Source organism: Rhea americana, unplaced genomic scaffold, assembly GCF_003343005.1.
Source record: "Rhea americana isolate MKP2758 unplaced genomic scaffold, rheAme1 scaffold_15, whole genome shotgun sequence".
NCBI classification, from domain to species: Eukaryota; Metazoa; Chordata; class Aves; order Rheiformes; family Rheidae; genus Rhea; species Rhea americana.
The window spans coordinates 2,979,177-3,006,348 of NW_028185594.1; the positions used below are offsets into that span (position 1 = coordinate 2,979,177).

A 27,172-nucleotide genomic window follows, 5' to 3' on the forward strand; every position below is an offset into this window, starting at 1 on the left:
CATATCTGGCACTTCAGCTACTGAACACTCAAAGTTTTCTCAACAACATGAAGCTGCACACTCTTCTTCACCCCAGCATGTCCTTGCCCCCAAAATTTTATACGTTACTCCATGTTTCCTACTCTCATTTCAAAGGGGAATACATACAGAAATTGTAATGCTCAACAAACTGAACCAGAGAAAGTAAATGTCAGTTGATGGTCTCTTAGGACATTATTGACCTCTTCTCTATAAGGAAAATGGATTTATAACGAGGATTTGTCCATATCTGGCTCATTAAACCACTGTATTCCTAGGTTATTCTCCTCACATAACATCACGACAGAACTCAAAACAGAAAAAAAAAAGATTCCCATTACTTAAACTTTATCTTCATATATCAAGTGAACTTATTTTAAGGATACTTCTGCCTTCTAACAGTACTGAACGCATCCACATGTGTTCCAGATTTTTTTTTTTTTTTTAATTAGTGAATGGGAATAGGAATAGAAGAACTTCTAGGTCAGTAAATTTCTTTTTTAGCCAAGGCATTTTACCTGCTGACATCTCTATCAAGTATTTGCCAAGACCTTGAAAACTTTAATGGATTTGCAGAAACAATGAAATATAGCCTTTAAAAGCACCTTGGTTTGTTGGACAAGAAAAATCATGTAAGTAAATGCAGAAGTTCCCAGAAACAGGTGGGAGGAATCTAGCACACAGACTAAAAGCATTCTTTCTACATGGAAACAGTGACATGCAGGTGGAAAGAAGAAGTATCACCTTGGTCAGCAAATGAGAAGGCTTTCCTGCAATGTTTCTCAGAAGGAGGGAGGTTTCCCTGTCCAAATAGGAGTGCTTGTGCAGAAAGAAAGAGAAAGAACATAAGTCAAAAGAAGTCAGTGTAGCAATTTTATAGTGCATCGATTACAGAAGATAAGCAGAGTTTAAGGGAAAAAACCCTCACTCTTGCCCGCCCCTACAAAGGCGAACATTCCCAAATAGTCATCTCAGACACACTGCAAACCTATYGCACTACTATAGAAGTAGTTGCGTTAATAGAGGAGTTGAGTTTATTCTTCACCTGTAAAAAGGTCACACGATAGAATTAAGAAGAGTCTTGCTTACCTGCTACGGGTGTCTTTTCTGCAAGAGATAATGAATTTTCAAACAGATTTATAAAAGTAAGAAAACATGCACTTAAGCCACTTCTCAAAATCCTGCCATGTCTGACAGTCTTTTAAAACTGAACATTCTGATTCTGCTGTGCAAACATAAAGCTACTAGAAACTGGTCATCATCGAAGCAGAGAACTGCTTTCATGCTATCTACATAGGGTGCTGCTTCCATAATTAAAGTCTGAAGTGATGCTAACACTGCTGGTGAATAATAGTTTTGCCTAACTTGTGGACAAGAGTCAGACTGATCCTCTTTTTAAGATTTCTACAAGGTGCATCTTTACATCTGGAGAACATCCTTTCCTATGCAGAAACTCTAACTTCACACAAATGAAGTCTCGGATTGTCTCATTACAACACATTACTACAGAATGTGTGGAATAAATTGGTTGGCTCAATGCAACATTCAAAAACCATAGATAAAAGTCTATGGATCAGTTCAAGGAATTAGTTTTAAAAAGCCCCTTGATAGAGCTCGTCAGACATCATAGACTCCAATTAAGATGAATCACTCTTTCTTGGGGGATGGAGCATCAGGGCTAAAAAGATTATTATAAGGTGCATGTCTAACCTTTTCCTTAGGGTTTAATCTCTTCTCCTTTGCCTTTCAGTTAATAATAGTGTCAGGATGAAGACGCCTACCAGGTATCTCCTGAAAGAAAATACTATAGTTTGGAAAGCACTTCTGACCGAGCAGCTCAAGGCAGATCATTTAACCTTCTTCCCATCATTAGTCATTTTGGCTGTCTTGCATAGTACACAAATAGTGAACTGTTTTCCAGTAACGAATTTCTATTCTATCCAGAAGGGGGATACCATATATTTTACAAAACAATAACCCCTAGGGACTTTGCTAACACTGTTCTCCAGTATTAGCAAAGCAAAATATTAAAACAGATATCCAAAGGAAAGTTATTTTGGAAATCAAGAGTAATGGTATTTCGTTAGAACAGGCATTGGCCAGTAAAATCTGATACAACAGAATGATGACAAACTACCCTTATTAGTCTGAGCTGGAAAGACATGTCTCGAAACAGAAAGGTAATGGTTCTTTGCCTATCACCTTTTGAGCACTGCTCCTTACTACAGTGTATCAAGGTTTACAGTAGTGCAGGTACCCAAAAGTTAGAATACACAGAAGTAGTAAAGCAACTGGAAAGCCCAAGTTCTGCAGAATTATAGCTTCAATAAGAAACTACATGCATGCTACATTTTTCAAATATTTGACCTGAATAAAATATTGAAGGAAGAAAAACAAAAAACCCACAGTGCATCCAATAGACTACAGATTTTCTTTTTTCTTCATTTAAATGTTTTATTTTGGAACAACAATGTGCTGCTCTTCCCTGAACCAAAATTCTAAAGCATTTAGTCTATTTCAGAAGAAGACTTCAGGTCAAATACCAAACTTTGAGGGGAACAGATATTTCACTGTAATACAGTCTTCCAGGAATAATCTGTTGTTCAGGGAAAGTTTTTTTTTTTTGCTGTTGTTGTTGCTTGTTTGTTTTTGTTTCTAAAGAATGATGCCTCATAAGGGGGATATCTTCCCCCTTAAGATAAAACCACACTGGACCAGAGAGAGGATCTACATGGCCCACACTACTTCTCTGCTTCTGGAGCTCAAGTGTAATCCAAAGCTCTGACACTACAAACCCTTGAAGTCTCCCCAGATGAGATTCCCAGTCCCCACACTGCAGGCTTTGCTCTGACATGCTGGCACCTGCTGCCTATCGTGCTACCACGATAGGCAATCACACACTAGGACTCTAGAAGAGGGAGAGGTTTAGTAAAAATCTGCATTAAAAATAGCAGCTCCAAAGATTTGCTAGAGAACATTTTACTGCAACACCTTCACGTCTTCCTGCTCAACCAAGCTCTAGTAAGACAAATATTCAGTTTTGAAAGGAAATATGTAAAAATCAGTGATAGCTAAATCTACCAGACAATGTCAGCATATAAAAGCAATTATAATTACACAAAATAGTATCCATCCCCCATTAGAGTACTCTGGACCACAGCTTGCCAGCGGGGCATAAAAGCGTACACCCTATCTACTACATTCATATTTTCTTAACCTCGTTGCAGTTGCTGACTGCTTCCATAGTAGGCCATCATTTCTCACAATTCATATTTTCATTTCAGTCTAAATACTTTTTCCCTTTAAGAATATCACAGAATCAGATAACATACTGTTAGCAGGTCAAAATACTTTGAAGTAGCATGAAATTATCAAACGAATTTGACAGAAATTTCAGTGGAAACTATATAGCTTCTTTATGCTAGGCATGAAGCTATGCAACAGCTATGCTGTAACAGTGCTAGAAAACTCTAGTTGCCTCTTTCACTGAACTACTCAAAAGTGAGGCTTACTCAAATAGTGTGAACAAATCAGAATCAAAAACTTCATCTAATTTATTTACCAAGTGCTTTGAAAAATCATGTATTTCTAGGCCAGCACTTCATTAAAAGTGCAGAGCAAAAGTCTGCATGTGTGCATGGCCCAAAGCTAGCCATAAGTATTTATTTCCAGGAGAAGGTTTCAAAGCTGTATTTTTGGTGAACAGGAGAGCCTTCAGAATATAATCTGGCTGTCAGTTGCATCAATACCTTTTTTAAGTTCTTGTACAAAATATGACTTTTAAATCCTACAAGTAATCCAAATGAAAAAGCTTCCCATACAAGTTACACTATAGGAAACAATTCTCTGTTAATAGAAGAAATATACAATTTTATAACAACACTGCTCAAGTAGCAAAAAGAAATGGAGGGGGGAGCAGAACTGCAATAAAGCCTCCTCTTAGTAGAAAAAAAGTTTGTCTATTAAAAAAAAAGATGACGTACAATGATGAAAATGCTTGCTGATCACAACACTGAAATTCCACTAAATAAAATTCGCTTCTTTGTCAAGAGATGACAAGACAGCCGTGCAAGAAAAGTCAAGGTAACTGAAAATACTTATAATAAAAATGAGATGTAATAATGAAAATATCAGAACAAGCAATAAAAAAGCATATAAATACACACACCAGTGTCTCCATAACAAGCTTAAGCTAGTATGGATAATCACAACATAGAAAAATAGGTCTGAATAAAATTAACATTTTAAAGTCCTTGATAATGTTAGGAGAGACATTTAAATACTTTTCACATGCAGCTCATTCAGTAAATACAGCTAGCTAGCCTGGATGTTCATAAAAATATGGAAGTTTTGTTGCAAATTATGTTTTGGACTTCAAAGATTTCCTGTATTCTTTCTTTGAAGCCAGGAATGCAACATCCATTATCTTCAGGCCTACATACCAGGAGAAATTCACAGACCAGCTGTTGAATATTGTATTTCACAGTGTTTTCAGAGATCGCCACACAATTTCAGAAATACAAAATTGGTGCTTATGCCAGAATGTTTTGAATGCCGAAACATATTCATCCTTATCACTATAAGCATAAATAAATAATTTCAAATGAAACTTCTCTATTCAGAAGTATTTGAGAGTTAAAGAAGGGAGAATATGCACCATTTTACTCAATTTAGCAAGGGTTTCCTCCTCCATGAGAACATATGATTTAACTACAAACCACGTTTGTTCTTTATATATGTAGTTTTACTTTTCACACCAGAGAAGCCATTGCCACTGTGATTTCTTCCAAAAGCAGAAACAAAACTACAAAGAATGTTTGCTATACACAATAAAAGAGATGGATTCACAGGAAAATATATATTCATTTCAGATTTTCAGAATATAAATGCTTGCACTACAGTGAACAACAAATAATCCTCCACACAGCCAAAAGCTCAAGATATTTTCTCAAGTTTGTCATTTTTTTTATAATAGGTTCAGTGGGTTCTTTTAACGCTTGAGGTTCTGAGGCCCAGGATGAAAGCCAGTTCCAAAACAAATCAACCTAGAAATTATTTAGTATATTGCAATATTAAATTATCTAGTATATTAGAATTTTTTCATAAAGTAATTGATATATGGATTTCAAAAAGTAAAGATCCTTCTAAAATAGGCAATAAATTGAACTGTTCAGTTAGCTTCTGAAGGATACAGGCTGTATAATCTGTCTTGCAACTGTATCACGCCACCAGTTCACAGGCAGCAGGTCATGCATTGTCWCACTGCTTCATTTCTGAGTTCCTGCAGAGTTTTGCCAAAACCCATTAAGCATGGTCACATCAAACACTTGTTACACTTCTGATTATCAGTCAGTCCAGAAGCAGGTAGAACAAATCCAGAAGATTCACTCTCATGCCTAAAAGTCAGAATGGTATCCAATTGCCCTAATTTGAAAGTAGAGGCTCAAAATATGCGTATACAAGGTTTAAAGGCAGTACGGTACAGTATTGAAAGTGTTATATATGTTCTTTATATTGTCACTTCGCAAATAATGAACAAAACTTTGGGAAGTACAAGTGAAAGACTACCTGGCAATCTTCTAAGGTATCTTATCCTACTGTTCTAATGCCTTAAGTACATTAAACAGAAAAAACTTTCCCAATTAGCTATTGTCTGTAATTTGAAACACATTATTTGTTCAAACTGTGTATAATAAAATAATTTCACTATGTACAAAAAGACAAGACGACACTAAGGACTTGTGTAAATAAGTACCTTGCCACATTTCTTACAAAACTCTTAACAATTTAACATTAACAAACACATCTAATTAAACCAGCTGGTGGCACTATTGTGCCACATATTTCCAGTTTAATGTGACAGTTAAGAAACACTACAAAACTGTTTTAAAAGTCTCTCTCTGTCCCTAAGAAAGAAAATAAAGTAAGACAGAAACAGTCAGTGGTGGTTGATAGCTATATGCTTCCAAAGTTCTGTTTAAAGGTTCACTATTATAGGTTTGGATTACATCAGTACTTTAAATTTGCTGACTYTGGCTTAAAGATTTAGAATGTAGTATTTTCAAAAGAAACAGTTTTAAAAATATTTTTGCCACTTTGTTGCAAACTACAGCTTTTTCTGCTCTCAGTATCTTTACTTGTAAAGGGGAGAGGAAAGCAGAACTGAAATTCTTCTTGGCAAATCCTTTGAGATTACATTTGTAATGTATAAGAACACATGATATAAAATGATGAATATCTAAATTAAGAAACTCCACTTCCTGCCCTCCTTTGAAATGGGCTATCAAAAGCAATTATGTTTAAGAAAAAAAATTAATTGCAGTTTAGGTAGCCTTTCCCAATTAATGATTAGAAGATCAAAAAGCTTACCTGAAATGATACACATAGTTACCAGACTGCACTGTTGGGATACCAATAGACTAAACTCAAATTACTAATGTGACTCCTGTTTTGCAGGGAAACTGATACAACTATTGCCATAAGTAGAAGCCATACACACGTCATAGCAACTGACAGGAGTTGGTTCAGCTTCCTTTTCTGGAAAGTTAAAGGAGTGCTTGGACCACTGAGGCACCATTCTACAGGAACATGCAGTAAAGATGTAGGAAATAGGGTTGCTAAAAGAGAAGAGGAGAAAAGGGTGGAGGTTGGAGAAAAGGTTTTATTATCACTCAGCAGGAGGAAGAGAGAAACGGTGATGACAATAACCATAATGAAGGATACAGCTATACTAAGAAGTTGCAGGGTCCCTGATCCTAATTTCGTATGGAAAAGTGATCAATGACTTAAAGACAAGAAGAGATTCAGTTTTCTTCTTCTACTGGAATGGAGAAGAATATAGGATGCAAATATATGCCARACCACAATGGAAGGGGAAAGACCACAACTTCATCTGAAAGTACTGGAGAAAAACACCTGTCATCTCACACAAGGTACCTTCTACCTGATTTGAAACAAATCAGTAAGAAAACAAGCCCAGGGAGCATTCCCCTTGTGCAACCACCTGCTCACTAAGCCAAGAACTGGAATTTAATTGCTCTGAACGCTGCAGTAGAAGAAACTCTGCAGAGGAACATATCGTCACTTTATGAAATCTCACGCACTTCCCATCTCAGTTTCTCCATACCTGTAAATAACATAATACACTCTCATGACAATTCACAAGTACAAAAAGTGTGCACCTAATAGATTTCACTTTCACATGGTCGTACTATTTTACAACTCTGAGCTCCTTCACACTGTCATTTATTTGAAAAAGAACCAAAGAGAAAGCATTTCTGTGTTACCCCAATTTTCACTAAGAAATGAGCAAAGCAGCAAACAAAAATAACTGACACAACTGTAGCTCAGAAGAAAATGTTAAATCATGAAAGGGACAAGTTTCTTAGTGCAAGGTCATTCAGGGATCAAAAATAGAACATTACGCTATTAAAAAGTGAATGCCCAATATTTCCAATGTGTCATACAATGCTTGCAAAATATTTATTCTAGGCATGTTCATTTTGTTAACTAAGTTATTCAATTTTGATTTGACAAATGAAGAGATGCAGCAGGGTTAGAGCTTATGCTTATGAAAGCCTTAGAAAAGGAATAGAGATACTTAGAAACTGAAGTGGCAGCTTTAGATGTTAGAGTTGCCTGATACTTTCACATATAAAAAGTGTTTTCAGTTGCTTATAAATTTTTTGCCAAGCTATAAGCTCTGAAACACAAGTTTTTCATGACAACTCCTTGTTACAGGACGACGACTAATCATTTAGGTTAGACTAAGCATTTTCAAGAGGGGAAAAGAAGGTGCATCTCATCTAATATATACATATTTTTAAAAAGCTTTAATACTTCTGCATATTTGAGCACAAAAGGGATTATTGGCAGGGGCAGCCTCAAAGACTTGCTTTGCGTTGGTCCCATGAGAAGTAACCCAAATTTGTCTGAGTCTTTAGAATTAAAATTGTAGTGCATGTAGTCTCACTGAAGTCTGAAGCACCACAATTAAAAATGTATAGGCTACACCCTTTTATAGGGCACTGCCCAGCCCTTCAGCTAACCATCCGTGGACAAAACATTGCCAAGTTTGTGAAAGTTTGGGCCTGTGGTGGGAGAGTACAGTGGCCTCCTTGCAATTGCAACGCCTGGCTGTTGCAGAGCATATTGGAGCCAGACACTGGAAGCAAAAATCCAGAGCTATTACTCTGGGCTCCCAAGTGGCCAGCCCTCCTCCTGGAAGCCATACAACTCCATTTCACTGCAGGCAACTTCACTTCTGGAATTTCCTAACTCTGAGTTAGTTCTGTAACTTGTTTTTTAAATGGACGAGATTTTTTTTTTTAAAAAAGGTTTACTTTACAGCAAGTATTCCTTAACTACTAGGGATTCCTGTAACTTCATGCCTGTTCTAAAAATTACAGTCTAAACCTATTGGAATTCACTGCAATTTAAGAAACATGTCTATGGTCATTCTGAATTATGAAATTGCTGTACCGTGTGCGTGAGATGTACTATTTACTAGTCCAAGCACTTCCCAGGTCGAGAGAAAAAGCCGCCRGTTACGTTTCGATGGTCCCCTGCCAAATACAAGCTCCTGGGGACACAACAGGTGAGAAAAATCTTGCAAAACTAGAAAACATTTCAGCTAAATCTTAGTTTCACTTCTGGCTTAAAGAAACTTAAGACTGAGCTGCCCATAAGAAAGAGGCAGTCCTGACCTCCCCCCTCAACCATGTGCTCTCTCAAATCTCTCTTCCGTGGACAGCAGTAATTGTGACTGTACAGGCCATCGGATCAGTGAACAACTAATTCAGAAGGACTACTTTTCAGGCAGATTTGTATCACTAGGCAGCTGCACAAACACTAGTGCCAACAAAAGATAGGGCAAGACTGTCTATTCAGTAGCAGCGTGGCTCTAAGGTAGCTTAAATCAAACATGAAATCCCAACTGAAGTTTGTTTGCTGGCAGGTTTTGAACAGTGGCATTTTCCCAAAAGAACTGACCTAGCAGGAAAAGAAATAAATAAGGTGGAATATAATTTTATGGCAAAAGGTCATCTGACCCATCCAAAAGTGCATTAATTAAGGGACAGAAAGGAAGGAAGGAGAACCCCCCTCAAATTTTAGTCAAGGTTGCTTGATCAGGAATTGCATTAGTTACACAAAGAATCCCAGATACTTCACACCATGGATGGTTCTACCTACAGCCCAAAGACACCAAAGCAGTTAAAAAACTTAGAGAATAAAATATATGCAACTTTAATTGCTTTTGTCTGAATCTACTGTATTTTACACTAGGTAGTAATTGTATTAATACTATTTACAAATCTTTATATATAGGCATTTATATATAGTCTGTTGACTTCTAAAATATGAAGCAGCCCTGAAGAATTACTGTAGACACCAAAACATTCAAAGTTCAGTTATCAGAAGAAAACAAGTATACACAACTGGAGAGTTAATGGAGTCCAAATTCAACTCTTTAYGACAAGAACAGATGGGGGTGTCGTGTGGGGTGTGTGTGACAAAAACAAAACAAAACAAAAAACCCAAACCCCACTTGCATCCATAAAGCAAATCACTGATGTGGCTGGTCTAAAACCTAGAAGAACTTTCATAAACATAACGCTAGCAGATGTCCAACGCAGGAAGCTGTAACCAAGACTGTAAACTTGGTTAACTAAAAAGACTAACCTTAGTACACTATTACAGGCTAAATACTAACCAGCATGTGCAAAACTGACAGAGCTAGAAGGCAAAAATCAACAGATCAAGTTTTCTGTTGTTTCTATGGAACATAGTCTCTTTTCTTTGGAATCCTTTATAAACTCTTTCAGAAATCTGGCAAACTCTAGCTTTCATCCTATAAGCTCACAACTGATAAAACTGCATAAATTCCTTTCTCCTGTTAGAGTTTAATGCTTTGACTGCTGCTGTGTTCTTAATTTTTGCCATCTGTTCCAAATTTGATTTTTGGCAATCTGAACTAAGGACAAACAAGTAATCTGTTGCTAATTTTGTACAGATGTACTATTTCTCTTCCTTAATCAAATTAGATATTGCAAAAAGTGAAGGAATTTACCTCTGTTTCAAGTAGACTGCTATATCTGCAAAGAACATCACTGTTTTAAAGGCTCTATTACTAATTAATCACAACTTTTAAAGTGGTATCTTTGTTGGAAACTGCAGTCAAAGAGCCTAATTCTCTGTAGATGTTTCTGAGTTTGGTAACATCATAGTGCAAGTATTCTCATTTCTTGAGTCTAGTACCTTGGCTTCTTCTGAAATGTACATTGCCTAGATTTCTTTGATCATTAATCTGTGATATTGTATGTCTTGCAGATGAGCCTAGTAAGAATTTCAACCTCTGATCAACTATTTCCTTAGCCTGTCTACATCAATGGTATTTTTTTTCCTCCATAAATGTAGTATGAAGTAAAATCCTATTCATAAACATAAGCCTCTTTCTACAGTGCTGTGGAACCTGCATGAAAACACTGGCATTTATTTAAAAAAAATGGTTGTTCAGCATCCAATTTGAACTGTCTTCCACCACTGATGGAACCATTTTCTACTCAATGGATGTCAAGAAGGAGGAGAGAAAGYTGAAAGGATCAGAAACAGTCTCTGGATTGCAGACAGCTTCTATCATCATCATCATCAGCTGTTCTGCTGTTAGCATTACTGATCAACACAGCACACATACCTATCCACACAAACACAGGCAAAGCCATTTTAAGTGGGTACCAGCTCAGCCAACTACCACTGCTATGAGCTTACCTTCTCTTCCTGTACCAGGTGAGAAGCTATCATGACTGGGAAATGAAAGCTGACGAAGACTGAGCTGTATGCTCAAAAGTCAGAGGAGCTGAGCACTAGAAACCATCAAGTGTTTGACAGCTCTGGAAGAACACGAAGGAAGAAAGGGCAAGCACATGCAGGCAAATTCTAACAGCTAAGGTACCACATATGTGGACATAACCATCTCACTACTGCCATGTGCAAGGGACTACTGGCAAAGTTTCTGAAGAAGCAGTTTTAAATGAAGATCAATGAGTCTCAGGTAGCTGAGATTTGAGTCATTCAGTGGGTATTCCTCAAAAGACACTAACATCACAGAACAATCTGAGAACAACAGTTAGGCATAAATAATGCTTGTTGTATTCATACTTCATGGCAATAAAATACACCATAACTGTAATTTTTGTGTGGATAGCCAGCTTTGCCAGCCAATTGTGACAAATCAGACACGCATCATACTGTCCCTTTTTCTGTTCCTTCCAGTAACTTCCAAACTTATTCATCAGTATCAGGCAAATTTGATGAGCCATCTCAAAAGATAAGTACATCTTATATGTTTTAAACAACTCAGTTGTTTAAASTCAGTTGCTCACTACGCTTAAATTAGAGACTTCACACATGAAAAGGCTGCAGGACAAACTTTAAATTCACGACTATTATACAAGTTGGAGATATCGATAGGAAAATCACGATCTAGCAGTACACAGTTAATACTTAGGTTCTCTATTCAATTTCATTTATTTTAACTTATGATATCACAGTTTTCATAACCTACCCCTTCCATGCACATACAGCAATTTAAACTCAGAGAATGCCTTCTTTCTATTTCCAGCCTTCACACAGATTCCACAGCCCTATTAAGGGAAAAAAAAACAAAAAAAACAAAAAACAAAAAAAAAACTTTTCCATCATCATCTTTGCACATTCAATGAGTATAATTTTTAAAACGTTTAAACACTAAATTTAGGGACACAGGGAAGAACGTATTAGTGATCTTTAGATTTTAGTGCCTCATATGAAAAAAAATGCTTAACTGTCATGCATAAATTTCATGATGAATAGCTAAGCACACCTGAACACCAGAATACGTAAACACTGTTTAAGTTTTGTAAACTGGTATGTTTATCTCAGAGCATATTTTGAAAGTCTCCAAAAACCCGGCAAGCAGAGAGCCATTTTACATTTATTTCAAGAGCATTTGAAAACTGGACGGCTCACACTTCTTATGCCAACAAAACTGGAAGCCAAAGTAATGTTTCAAGGTGATAGATGTGCACAATTTTCCTTTACTGACTTACTTGACTTACTAAAAAACACTGTGTGACTAATAAATGGAAAGAGGAAGAGATGGTCTAATTGTGTTTCAAATAAAGTCTTTCCATTGACTATTTTCAGCTTAGGAAAAGGATAACTAAAAGTACTCCAGAATATACTTTTTTTAAAAAATGTAAAAAGCTAGTGACATTATAGAACAGATAGAAAAGCAGATTTATTTAAAATTTCAGAGTCCAACTTTCATCCCTTGTTTGCTGCATATCTGACCACTCTCACAAATTAAACTAACTTCCTTAGCATCTACTTTTGATTACATAAAACATGGAACATAAGGAAAACAACTCAAACCTTAAGCTCCCAAATACAAGAGCCAATAACGCCCTATTCCTCCAAGAACTAAAACAGACCACAACTGTTCTTTAAATCATCTACAAATAATAAGTGAAGTTCAGTGATCCAACTCTATTTTAAGATGCTCTTGTCTACTAAAGACAGTGTACATTAAGGGCTGATTTCTCTACAAACAGAAACAGTTGACTGCATTTTTATACAATATAACATACATTACCACATATGTAATCACACATAAAACACAACCTGAAATCATCTGTTATGGCTAGAAAAGCAATTATCTCATACCTTTATGTAGCAAAATTATTTCAATGACAAAACACCCCTAAGAGAATCAATCAAGGACTGATGTGGGACACAAACTTGGTCTTCCCTTAGGCCCATTTCAAAATTTCCACTTTATCCCACAGCAGTTATAGGCCAACATACATTTGTCTATGAAACTTAGCTTACATCAAAACCATGAGTAACTGTCATGCCCCCAGGGCTGCCTAAGAAATGTTAAAGTTTACTCTACACTGCCATTTTCTCTGTCAAGTGAGGCAAAGAACTTGTAGTTTTTCATGTACTGGCAAGTCCTTATGTCATGATTTTCACCTCATACCTCATGTATAAAACTACAATGAGTAAGAACAAGCAAACAGAAAACAAAACAAAAGAACGTAGTATTACATGTAGTAGCTAAATTATGTGCCATCTTCACATACAAGTCAGAGTCTCTCAGCTGTGTAAACTGGGTTACATACGTAAAGAACTCTATCATGCTGGGGGGACTGCTCTTATTGTGCCAGACCAGATGGCATACTTCAATTTTATCTGCAACCTCTTCACTGAGTACATGTAGGATGGTAACAATGACTGTCCATGAATAGACCTTTTCATTGATCAGACACAACTAGCTACGTGAGTATGACTGGCAGTTCTCTAATCTGTCCCCACTATTTTCTTCTCCTATTGCCCTATACTCAGCTCACTGAAAATACAGAAACAATTTCATGGTGGTGGAAGAACAGAAGGAAAGAGGAAAAGGATAAAGGAGAGAGGGTGGGACAAGTTAGTCATACAGTCATCACTTCTCCTTCCGTTACTCGTGCTACATCTTTACTCATTCAGTTTTACATTCAGATAAAGTATCTGACATGCAGAACCAAAGATTTAAAGTGTATGCCACTTTATACAACTAAATGTGTAAATGCTGACAAGCTACCTATCGTTTTAAGGATGAACACTGTTCAAACAAGTGCTATACAGCATGATGTGAACGCATCCTTCACTCTAGAAAGCTCTGGCAGTACAGACTGTTAAGATGAGTAAGAGGGAAAAGACCCTAAGGTACCTACCTGTCCAACTGCTTAAGCAAAAAGATTTGATATGGACATAACCCTGTTAGGTCCCTCCTTCCAGACTTCAGCTCTCAACCATGTATTCGCGCTACTTATCATAACCTGGTTCCAATGTGCAAACCCCTCTGTTGTACCTGTGCAACTCACCCAACTGATGAAGAACAAGCCCCAAAATAAAACTGGAAAGTTTTGGTGTGTTAAGTGAGTATCAAAGCCAGCACAAAGGAGGCAATAAAACCACAGCTAAGAGCTTTAGAGAAAGAATAAAGAGAGGAAAGAGAAAGCACATCTTCTCCTTCTTGGTGCCTGTGGAATTGCAGCTTCTTCTCAACATCTGTCATTAACATCTGTCAAATAATATTACACTACACATACTTTCAGTGTGCCGGTACATAGCTGTTCCTTTACAGCATTTCCCTACATCAGATAGAGTACTCAAGTTAATTAAGCAAAGCTTAAATTCCTTTTCCAGACCAGCATTTCCTATCAAAATAGCAATCAGTTTTAGTCAACATTATTCTCTTCCTCTTGTGATTCCAATAAAACAAAGTTGAGTAAGAAAGGATATCTTTTAAAATCATTRTTCTGCTGGAGAGGAGAAAGAGGATGGGTGAAAAGGGCAGAGCTGCCAAGTCACTGAATCCTTTGGTAAGAGCCGTAGTGGCAAAGAAAGATTTTAAAGGTCAGCAGCGTCGAGTACAGTCACAAGAAAGATAGGCAAAGAGAAAAGCACTATCTTAAAGCGCTATACAGAAAGAACACCTCTCAACACAGAACTGTTGCCACCTAGTAGCAGCTTCTCTCTCAGTATCTGCATAATGCAATTGCACCTGCGGTTTTTTTTTTTTTTTTTTTTCCTCCTCTACGTGGACACTAGGTTTTCAAAGACTACTTCTACTTTTCCTACTACTTCCTCCACCAGGAACAACATCAATGAATTAACTGTGTGGGTCTGAGAACAGAATTCAGCCCTAATGGGGAAATGTGTTTTGATTCACACCCTAGTCATGAAGATTAATAGAAACCTAAACAATAAGGTTCAGGCACTAAATGAATAAAAAGGGGGAAAAAAGATCTTTTGTTTGTGTCCAACGATTCTCCCAAAGAAGCCATTGTTTCTGCTCATTTGCAAGGTGAATTTGATTGAACAAACACAGCCACAGAATCTGTCACCAACTTCAAACAACCGTCATTTTCCCTTTTACTTTTCATCAGTGATTGGGGGTGGGGGGCAGGGAGCAACAAGAGGTTTTTGCTTCACAGTAAGAAGTCCCATGAGGTAAAAGATGCAAGTCTGAATAGTTAAATATCAATTCTGTAAATTTGGGGACGTTTTCTGTGTTGGGCACTTTCCTCAAGGCTACTGAAATTAGAAAGGCCAAGCAAAGCACAGTAAAACAAAGCAGCGCTGTAAATAACTGTAGAGGATTCTGCTCTCAGGAGGAGAGCAGAATTTCAACTCTCAAATTACCATCACATTCTTGTTTCCTCCTTCAAAGGAATCATTCTTATCAACTTATCTGGGCAGAGAAACAATAGCCACATTCTCATGCGAAGCAATCACTTGGTTTACTGGGCTAGCTCTGGCATTTCTTTGCAAGCTTTAGGGGTTCTCAGCCTCACAGCCAATGAATGGCTCAGTGCAACTGAGATGTACTTGCAGCAATATGGATCAGCTTCCCACAAAGACAAAGCAACTTCTAGACCTCTGCCTGATTCACCAACATCAAGTCACTGAAGAGGAGCAGACAGTTTGCTTATTACTCATTACAAAGAATTGAAAAGTTTGGAGACAAGAAGGGCAATCTTACTGATGTATACCATTCTGGAAGTCAGCGAAGCTGAGACCTGAGACCAAGACCTGCAAAACCAACTGCAGAAAATACCTGGTAATTTTTAAAAATGAATAGCAAATTTCAATTTTAGAAGAGATTAATTCAAATAAGTCGTCTTCTTAGTCTGAGGACATCTGCATGCACAACAGTCAAAGATCAAGAAGACTAAAATAAGCTTCATCATACCACAGAAAAGAGAATATGAATGATAAATAAACAATATAATCAGTAAGACCGTAATAGACCAGCTCTAACTCTTAAGCTTACAGCAATAATGCAAAGGTTTGCATTTTAACTTTCTATAGAAGAAACTGAACTGTCACTCATTCATTCTTGCCATTTCAAATAAAGGATTTAAATCTAAGTGTGAGCTTGCTAAGTTGATCATTAGACTGACAGGCCTACATGATTCAGTCTTTACATCAGATAAATCTACTTTTGCAGTGCATGGATAAAGCCATACTTTTAGCACAGCTAATTCAAAGAGTTAATTATTGATTAGAGTAAGCTCAACTTGTTCCAGTTTTCTCTTTGGAGAGGAGAAAACTGAGAAAGAGCATGCATATCAGTATAGTTGACTTTTGACCAATAAGCCAGGTTTCTGTTTCAGGGAGCATTTCTCCAACATAGCTTCTAGTGTACATCCTTCAAATTCACTGTACCATTTCCCCCCATAAGTTTCCAGCTCTTTCAAAATTCTTCAAAGGGGTTATGGTTTTATTGATACACTTCACCTCTGATAATTAATCAATATTCAGGTGATCACACCTATAAAGACACCAAAATCCCAAATGAATATTTGCCATTGCCATATCACGGATCAATTGTTTTTCTGTGTTGTGGATTGTTTTGAAGAGTTCTTATGTTGCCCTAGCAAACATAAAACCAGGATATTAAGTAGAAGCCAATTGCTGGTACAGCTCCAGATAGGCACGCATAATACCTGAAACACACAGCCATTTAAGCGTACAAACAGCAATGTAGTCTTGTCATTCAACTGCACTTTCTCCCCTGTCCAGTTATACTCTCCTTGGATTTAAATTAGATGCAATATACAAGACTTACTTAGAATAAAGACATTGAAGATAAAGCACTAATATCCATGAATGGTTCAAGAGGAAGAAAAGATGAGGAAAGCCTTTTAAAATAGGTACGTACTGGTAAGGAATCTTTTTAAAGTGTAAGGAAGATAAAACATATAAAAGTAGCCACAGCCCATGTAGTTCATGTCACTGTAATTCTGATCTTTAATCAACCTGTCATATTAAACATGTTTAGCTAGGAGTGCAAGCATTTGAGAGATGCAACAATGAAGTTTGAAGAAAATAAACAAACAAACAAAAAAAAACTTTCTTGAACTAGGGACACTCTACCTCAGTGACTGGTTGTCCTTGCGACGTCAAGTCCAGCTCCTGAGGTCTCGTCACCTTATCGATATCCAAGGAGTCCATGCTGGAAGCTGCAGAGGTTACGCTGGAACGGGAGGAGTTGCTGATGGAATGCACTTCAGCATCACTCACTGTGCCAGCYGATGCTGTCCTCCTGTGCTGAGCAGGTTTAGTGTCTTCTGAGACAGACTGTTGGGCTGCCTCATCCATGCTCAAGGAGGCCTTCTCTAACTGTGCAGTGATGTCATCCAAAGAAACATTGGCATGTGATGGTTTAGTCACCTTACCAGATGAAGAGGATAATCCTTTCATGCTGCTGTGCTTAGCAGAAGGTCGACTAGCAGGTGGTTTCTGAGCTTTGGTTTCTGTGGGTAGGCGCTTCACTGCAGCACTGTTTGCTGAATGAGACCCAATGTTGCTGAGCTCCTGCTCTATGGAACAGAGATCAGCCATGAGGGCATCTAGATCCACAGTCTCCCCCTGATTCAGGGCTTCTGCAATGAACAAGAGTTATCAGTATGCTCTGGGTTACTTAATTTCTCTGCACAACTCTTCAATTGGTGGTTAAAAAAAAAAAATCAATAGTTGGGGTAGGAGGAAGAAAAGAAGCTGTATTTTCTTTTTTCATCTATACTGCAAATCCTTGCTTACTGCTAAACAACTATATTTGCACTACTACTTCCACCTAAGAATAATTAAAAAAAAAATCAAGTTAATACCCTTGCTGATGGAGAAACCTTACAAAAATTCAGACTACATTTGAAAAGTTCAAGCCACTGTCCTGTGAAAAGTATCTAAAAATACATTTGTATACATCACCCTTCAATTTTTCAAAGAAGCGWAGGTGTTTGGCTAAGCATTTTTTAATTGAAGCAACACAAACTATGTGACATTGCTTTAAAAAAAGCCACAAAAATCCTATACACACACAAATCTTTAAATTAAGGCTTCCTGTATTATAACCAGAGGAAGTTATTTTAAAACAAGGAAAAAGCATGATTTCTGTTTAACATGAAAGGTTTCTGGAGCTATATTCCTGCATCCTGTCCCACAAGCAAGATGCTCTTCCTCCTGTTTAGCAGATACATATCAATTCATTCTTTCATAAGACTAGGTCCCACAACAATTACTTCTTCACAAACACTAGACTACAATTCTCAGACATCAGGTTCCAAAAGATACTGTTTGGGGAAATTCAGAATTCAGTGTCAAACATATTAATACAACTCAGMCATCAGAAAGCAATGCCTTTAGCAATCACATTCTCACTTCAGTTAGAAGTGTGTTTTAATGTTCTATTAAACTATCTTAATATTCTCATTCACTGCTGAAACAACTTTTCTTCCTACATTAATATTTGAGGGACTAAATAATTCAACAAACCATTCAAATTGTACATGGAGAAGCGATATGAGAAGTTGGCAAGATTAGTTTCTTGGCGGAGAGGTGATCTCTTCACTGGTGCCACGGGCTTGTCTGTGTCCAAACTCTGAAAAAGGCAAGAAAAGGGTTAGAATGAAGTTTTACAAGGAATTTGACAAACAAACCTTCACCACAGATGCAAAATTAATTTTCTTAGACAAATTTTTCAAAAACCTCTCGGCATATCAAATTTTCTTTTTCAGCCTTTAGCCTGAAAGCATATGCCACCATACCAAAATGATTTAACTTCAGCTGTGAAAGAGGAAAAGATATTAAAGACATTCTATTGTCATAGAATTGAAAGGAAAGAAGTATATTCTAAATATATTTTTCAGTAGTGTTACATACTACCTTACATACAATTTCTCTGAAGTAAGCTGCCCAAGTATATACACATTTGAACTGTGGCAACCTTTCCAAGAAAACTTTAGCTTATGGGCACATTCACAGCACCAGTGTAGAAAAATATTCAGTGGAGAACTCTCTTTTCTTAAAAGAAATTTGTAATTGAAGTTTTCCTGAACACATATATACTTCATGAAAAACATCAAATTATGAAAGCAAACCTCAGCCTATTGTAACTTCTTGAGCAGTAGAAGTAGCRTGAACAGCCAAAAGCTTCCCCATAACAGAGCTAGCTCACAGTCCAGTGCTACTGCATCCTGGGCACAAGAGGAAAAGGAGCTATCAAAGCTGCACACGACTGTCCTGTGCCACTGTCCCTGCAGTGACAAGCACTTATGAGAGGAGTACTCTTGCAGTTGCTGAGGCTCAGTAGGCCTATAGAGGATGTGGAATTTACGCTGTGTCTGTACTGATAAAACTCCCCTGAAGATACGCTTGTCTGAGTACAAAATTGTTACCTCATCTGGCTTTGAAAGTGTTTTAAATAAGCTAGGAAAAAACAAATCCAGCTCTTACTCCAGTATATGAAACCATCCAGTCGCTTTATTAGCAATAAATCATATCAGCGAAATCAGAAAAAATGACCTCCTATGCTTCAGCTCAGATTCTCATAAAAGCCATGTTTAATAGGAATAATCAAAATTTAGGTCTCTTAAAAATCTTTTTCATATAAAAAGGAATCTAGTTCTTTCAATTCCCCCCAAATAAACATACAGGAAATCTAAAAAGGAAGTTAAAGTCCACAGAATTCAAAGACAAAAAAACTCTTCCCCTCACTGCTTTTAAGATTCTATCCGATAAATAGCAACAAACTCTGTGACTACACATGAGAATGCACTTTGGATCTCATTAGCTCTAATCACACCCCTTTACTGGGACTTCAGCTGCACCAAGGCAAGGTCACCTTCCAAACACAAAAACAAACAAACCGCTGAGATATAACTGGGTTAAGTGGTTCATATACGACTACACGAGGTCATTCAAAGTTTTGGGGTAAATGTCACTTCCAGTAGTTGCAGAAGACAGAAATGCAAATGCGGAGCTGTGTTGCAGACTGTTGCACAGCAGCACGAAAGTGAGAAAGAACAAACGTGGATGCACCAACTCTGCCAGTATGCTTTATACGCTTTGCATGGATCAAAACAGAGTCAGACATCAAAAAGTCTATCTATTACAATATAGCTATAAGCCCCAGTAAAGTATGCTCACATTTCTAGGCTGCTCAGATCTGTCTAAAATGGAACACAGAACAAAGGGTCCAAAATCAATTCCTCATTGTGCTCTCCTGTGAAGGTCCTCATTAAAGATACTTAACACTGCCTATGCCTTCAAAAGGTCCCACTGGGCCTTAAAAAAATCTTCTGTAGTGAGTTTAAAAAAAATTACAATTACGATACGTGGATTTTTTTCATGTTGTCTTCCATTCATCTGAAAAGGCAGTAGTTTTCACTGTACTGCACACACAAGTTGAACAAAAATTCTTTTCCCTTATTTTGATATGCTACTGAAGTGTAGATCTTGCAGGCAGAGACTTTAACCAGAAGATACAAATAATAGAGATAAGATCAAATTTGAAATGCTGTCATATGATTAGCTCAATTTCCCCTCCCCAAATTTTCCTTTGGATAAGATAAAGATTCCTTCTTTTTCCCCAAACTTACAGGATACAGAAATGATGACAAAAGCCTCTTCCTCTCTAGCTTTATTGAAACTTGAGACACCATACCTTCTCTAAAGCGTGTAAGACAAAGAAGATTAAGATGAAGTAAACTATTCAGGGGGGCTAGCTCCCATAGCCAATAAAACCACAGCAGGCAGTCACAGTGAAATGGCCTATAGCCCCAGGCATCTGGCATATAATACAAAATGCAGGATCTACTTGCGAAGAAAAGGAAAAGCACCAGGAAGAAGGAAATGCCAAGAAAAGATGTTTTATCAGCTGCTTTTCTGATGCAGGAAAAGTACTCCGGAATAACGGTGAATCCTCCAGAAGGTACTGCAGGCCTTAACAATATCATCAGTGGCAACATGCACGATTTCTTGCTCCTTATTGTTGTTCAGGTGAAACAAAGAAACTCAACGCTTTTGTACTTGGACAATCTCCAACTGTTTGTTTGGATATGCAGCCTACCTCTATCCTGCTAAAGTCAGTGTTACTTTATATACACAAGGACAAAGTACCAGATCTGTAGCTGTCAGAAGGGATCATATCCTTTCAGAAAGTTCAGATTAGCAAGCTGCTGAAAAACAAATTTAACCACTTTGACATGGGAAAAAGCAACTCATTTAGAAGCCTTTAAAGAGTACTTTGCTGGTTATATGCTAGAGTCTGCCTTACTGCAAGTGGCAGTGGTAAGCAACTGAGGGAGGAAAGCTGCTTTTGCCTTTGCACAACACTGCAGGACACCTGGGGGTGCATGCTTGGTCCTGACAAGCACCATAGTTAAAAGCTTTAATTTCTACACATCTGAAGTGTTTTATCTTCTAATGGAATCCTCAYTGAGACTAACACAGTTAACATCCAGCTAAAACTAAAATATCTAATATTTATACAGAATTATTCAGTGAGCTATTCAAAGCCTTTCTAACCTGTGTGAGTTTGTCCAGTTCTCCCAGCCAGGCCCCAAACATCTTGTCCAGATCCTGATCTTCCTTATCACTATCTTCTTCTGCACCATGGTCAAGTTCTTCATCTGATAATTGCTCCATCTGGAAAAAANAAAAAAAAAAAAAAAAAAAAAAAAAGCAGCAATAGTCAAGTTAAATTACACAAGTGTTTAAGAAAACTGGTGCCAGCTACTACATTCCTGAAAAAAGTTCCAAAGAAACCGTATCTCTGTCTATAAGTTGACATTCTTCAGAGGAAAATGCTAGTACTGTTGGGCATAGGAAGAGCTTACTGCAAAGCAGCTTAGATCTGAAATATTATGACTAGAAAGTCACTGAAATCTATGCAGTATTACATCTTAAAAGTATTTTATTACATTTGTTTAGTAGTAGAAATCAACTGAAAACATGTTCACATTCTAAATTGCTGAAAATGAGTGTACAACCTATTCTATCTTCTTCAGGCACTTACTAGCCAGCTTTGTCTTCTCATACAGGAAAAGCTGTTTCAGGTGTGATAAAAACACTACAGTTCTCATCAGCCCTGCAACTCTTATCAGCCCTGCATTACAGTAAGTCCTATTTATTAACTGAAGTGACTGACATTGAAATACACATACTCAAGTCTAGAATTTGGCAGAAGCAGTAAGAATTCACACAGAACAGCATTCATTCTAAAATAATAATAACAGTGAACCGACTGAAAAAAAAAATCAATATTCAGGAATAACTGTGGGGGGGGGAGGAAGTAGAAGGGGAAGCTGCTCCCTTGAGAAGCAAAGCAGAAAGCCTACAGTGAAGAAGTGAACGGGCAAAAGGCAGTAGGTGCTTCACACCATACATAAGTTGAAAATTACTGCTGGTAATGACACGCCATGCAGTAATAAAACTTAAATGTATGAGAATCAACCTGTAGAGAAAATAAAGAGCAGATACATTGTTACACAAGCAAAATTGCCAAGAGAGAGCAAGTATATCTGTAACCTTAATACACAAAAAAGTTAAGCAGTTTTAAGTTAGGAAGCATTGGAACTGGTCTGCAAAGTGAGTGAGGCAAAGGACTTGAGAAAAAATGCATAGGAAATTTGTTGGAATGCTTATGTGTAAAGAGCAAGTGTGAAAGCTGTAATGAATAATTAAGCAGCCATTCCTGCAGCTGCTTTTGTCAGAACTGCACAGAAGCGGCTAAAGAATAGAGTGTACAATATTTAATATTTCATCTGAAATCAATTCATGCCAATCTGTGCACATGCATTCACCATCAACAACAGGCTTTCCATTACAAAAAAAAAAAAAAAAAAAAAGTTGTCCAAGGAATTCAGCTGACCACAGTTAAGCAACACCATTTAACCCACAGGAAGTGCAGTCTCACTGCACTGCAAATAGCTGACTCTACGCATTTGTAAACAGAAATGCTTAAACAGGCCAGAGAATGCCAGCAATACATCCTGTTAGACAGTTTAAATCTTGGATGCTCTCCAGGTCATTTCAGTGATACTGCAATATTTTTCCCCCGAAAAAAGAAATCCTTCCTTGGAAGCAAAGGGAAACCACCACAGCTATTGGGCCTTCCTTCATCCTTCGTTTAAAAGAATCTGATTGATAAAGATTTAACATTCTCCAAAGGTTGCTAGTTATCATGTCCAAAGTTTTAACAGAATTAATCTTTTGTTAAATAAGCACTTCAAACTTCAAAACACTTATTCTTTGGTTACTTCTGTTCAATATGTAAGTATAGTTCATAGTCTCTCAATGTAAATATTATATTAATTTGGACAACAGAAATTTGGGTAGTATTCCTTTCGCATTCAGACACTATAGCTATCAAGATCAGTTTATTTTAAAAAAGGAGGATGGGGTAAGGCTCAGAAAACTTTGGAAATCTCCCTAACACGTGATAGTCAATCAGAGACAATGTAATGAGCTTCTTTAGAATTTAAATCCACTTGCTATTTTTCTGCTTCTCTTTCCCCTGAAACATGTTCAAGTTCCTTCTACGGGCTACAACACACAAGCCTTTCTGGGTACGTCCACAGTGTTATATCCAGGATCTATTTGGAATGAAAATTTCCAGAAGAGTTTAAACATATGATGGGGAAACCCACCTAGGTAATGATATAAGAGTGATAAGATACTACAGAAGAATAAACCCAAGAGATCTCTTATGGACTGTCCAGGGAGAAGTGAGACTAAATCTCTACCAGGAGCTACACAGATGTGCCACAATGTGCCACACAGTTTGGCCAAGTCATAGAATATATAGTAATTTGCTACCTACTGTTTGAAAAGCACCACCTTTTTTTTTTTTTTTTTTTTTTTTTTTTTTTTTTTTTTTTTTTTTTNTTTTACAGCAAACTTCCTAATGCCAGTCCTTAGGAAAACAGAAATCTTGGCCTGCAAGATAAACAAGGAGAAAGCATAATTCACAGAGCTGTAGACTTGAACTGATGAGAGATGCTGCCAAAGATAATGGTGATCTCAAATAGAAAAATTGTTCAATCAGTTTTAAACTATTCATAAGAACAGTTTACCCAACCCTCCCACACACAACTTAAAAATACTCTACTTCTATTGACATTTTGTTTGCATTTTACTTTASCTTGATGCAATAATCAAGGAATTGGAAACTCAAAAGCTAATCTATGATTTTGCATTCAGCACAAGCCTAGAGCCAATGTCACCATCCAGTTGCTGTAGGCAAAGCAGCACCCACCTCCTATGGAGATTTTCTTTTTGTGCCAGTGTAGAACACACCTGCTTACCTTAATGGGGCGACAATATCAAAACTAACAAAATATGTCATACTGCACTTGAGCAGATACTAAACAGATTAAGTTTACCTCCTGAATCTCATTCCTTCCAACACTTATTTGGAGTTCCTTCAAATAATTCCAGCACTCCAAGACTGGGAAGGAAGCCCTCTTCCCAAAAAATCTAAGGGTGATGTTGAAATCCAAAAATATCAATGCCCCATTTTTTGTACTTTGAAAGTTAAATATACCTATTTTTTCCTATATTCATCTCCCTGTGATGTCACCTGAAAGCCCTCCCACATACAGAAGTGGAAACAGCAGGGTTACAGCAACTCATACTCTACCTAAACTGCTCCAATACAAATAGAAGCTGGATTCCACTTCCAAGCTCCTTCAAAAGCTTTGCTTTACTACTCCGTAGGCTTTTATGGAGAAATACTGTAAACTCAAGACGAGCACATTATACTTAAAGTGACATATTCAACCTGAACTACAGTAACTGAATAAGCTTTACAACTTGTATATCTTTTTTATCTGTTCCCATTTGACAATAGCATTGCTCAATGTCTAGAGTCTAAATGTCTAGCATTTCTCAATGTCTAAACTCCAAGCTAAGAATTTTTATTTGAAGGTTAAGGGAAGCTATTAACAATCTACCTTAGGAAATACGATTGTAAGTTGGTGAATCAAGTAAAGGGAAATTATGATATAATATAGTCCGTAACTGATATTTACAGCGGTTTTATGCAGCTAGCTTTTCCCTCCTTGAGCAAGTTTTGCCACCACCTCCACATTTAGATGGGACTTGATTTTTACAGTGCATTCATTCTTCAGCTCTGTCCATAATGTACCCTTTCAGGAAGGGAGAACCTCATTCTTATTACTAAACATTTCTGAAAATCTGAACTGTGGAAAGAAATTAGCATTCTAAATTCCCCGTAAACTGTTGCTTTAGCTATTTTAACTTGGCTTCAGAGGCACTACATTAGTTCCAGTTACTTTGAAGACGGAATTAGTAGCCTAAAGAAAACTTTTACAAGTAAAGTACTGTTGTGTCAGCAAGCCTGGCAGTAAACCCTGAAGTACTTGCCAGCTCCTTGTAGTCCCCACCCAAGCTTCCTAACGTCAGCTGCATTTCCTATAAGCCTGTCAACGTTTGCTTGCAAAAGGCACACTGAGAGCATAGTGTCTCGCTTAAGAAACAGCTAATATTAACTTGCTAGTGCTGTAAAAAGGATCTCTTAGCACAAGCTCCACTACTGGAAGGAGATGTCCCAGCACCCAGAAATGACAAATTCAACAAATCACTGCAGAGACAAATTGTTCAGATAACAGTATCAATCCTTTTGCCCGCCGAGCTCAAAACAGCAGCAGCTCAAAAGGACTGTACCTTCCAATTAAAAAGTTAAACTTCCATTTTTATAAACATTTTTCTTCATTGTTGTTGAATGCAGCAGACAGGCACAATACTTCAGCAAAATTATGACCTAACTGGGAGTTATCACACCTTTCCAAGGATATTGCATTTTTATTTATAAAATAGAGAAAGAATGGTAGTGTTTAAAAGCCTTCTCCTTTTTTCAAAGGAAAGTCATTAAGAACCAAGTTCAATATGAGAAAAGGAGAAYGAAATAACTGCTTTAGCCTCACACTATAAAACAATTTACATACCACAAGCATTTGCGAGTTATCAGAATTTCAGTAGCTGCTGCTTCTATTTAGCTCATACGAGGTGAGCTGCCAAACCAGTTTTAAGATTCCAGCATGTCATTTTTCAACACTTCCCCTCCTATTTAGTTCAAGCAAACGTCACAACAGAACTTAATGAAAACAAGCAGCATTCAGATTTTGAGCCACCTACAACTTGGAATTACGTTTTAAATGGACCCACTGAAATTCCAGTTAAAGATGCTCACTTGGGCCTTGTCTTGTCCAACGAAGCTCGGAGGAAAAACAAACTGAATGGACTCAGTAAAGATAAAGCAATCAGATCGGAAAAAGCACAATGCAGACTCACCATCAGATGGTCATACTGAGTAGGAAAAACCCTAACCTGTCCTCCCCTATACAGCAAGCACCTGTCTTCCAAGAACGTGACTGTTCTGGTTGTATCCCATGTAGGGCATAGCAAGGCACTCTAATGTGGTCTTGCTGGCCAAAACTGCTGGCCATTCGCTCTTCTAAATATGGATAGTGACTCTGGTCTTGCACTCAAGACATCTGCATAACTATGGTCACAAGAAATTTTCAAAAATTTCAATCCTTTAATTCAGGCTCTAAGTAGCAATGTTGATTCCAATTCATATCCAATTTCAGAGTAAAACACCACTGACAACTTATCAGATGAGCCTCTTTAAAGGCATGAATATTGCTCCTCCAAGAACCCTTGCCCAAGGAACACAATGATTAAAGATAGTTTTCTTAAACTACAGTAATTCTAATCTTAAGCATTCATATATTTGTATCTCAGTAAGACTCATCAAAATCAGTCACAATAAACATGATCGGATCTTGTTTCTTTCCAATTTTAATCTTCCATTCATCTTTTTTTGCCCTCACATCAAATAGGGACCCAAATGAGAACAGATGAGATACTGAGATGATGGTAAGCTGCAAATATCAAGCTCCCTTTCAATGAGCATTTTGAGTAGCGACACTGGGGCTCTCATTTTCCCAGAAAAGCAAGGGTAACATATGAGGAAGTTATAGTCTATAAAAAACATCTAAATTTCACCCTTCCGCTTTCTCATAAAGATTTAGAGTTGTCATTATGGGATACCTAGATAAAATGAAATACCTAACAAGGTCCCAACATGGTGCAGTCTTTTACCCAAGTAAACCTTCCAGCATTACCCACTATGGGCTATATTAGCCACCTTTACCTGTCTGAAATGTTATTTAAAGAGGCAGACACATAATTTGCCATATGTAAACTGTCTAGTTTCCAGAACAGTTCACTAGGTTTGTTCACATTTAGAAGCAAGAAA

At 37.3% G+C, this 27,172-nt stretch overlaps 1 protein-coding gene across 1 annotated transcript in view; it reads right to left on the reverse strand.

Annotated features, from left to right (window-relative positions):
• RAPH1 (Ras association (RalGDS/AF-6) and pleckstrin homology domains 1) overlaps positions 1-27,172 on the reverse strand; it is a 93,295-nt gene that overhangs the window by 30,130 nt on the left and 35,993 nt on the right. The window contains exons 2-4 of the mRNA XM_085299548.1: positions 21,415-21,534; positions 18,382-18,487; positions 16,984-17,492 (exon numbers count right to left, since the gene is read on the reverse strand). Of these exons, the coding sequence (XP_085155674.1) occupies positions 16,984-17,492; positions 18,382-18,487; positions 21,415-21,534 (735 nt within the window). The remainder of the gene's footprint in view (positions 1-16,983; positions 17,493-18,381; positions 18,488-21,414; positions 21,535-27,172) is intronic.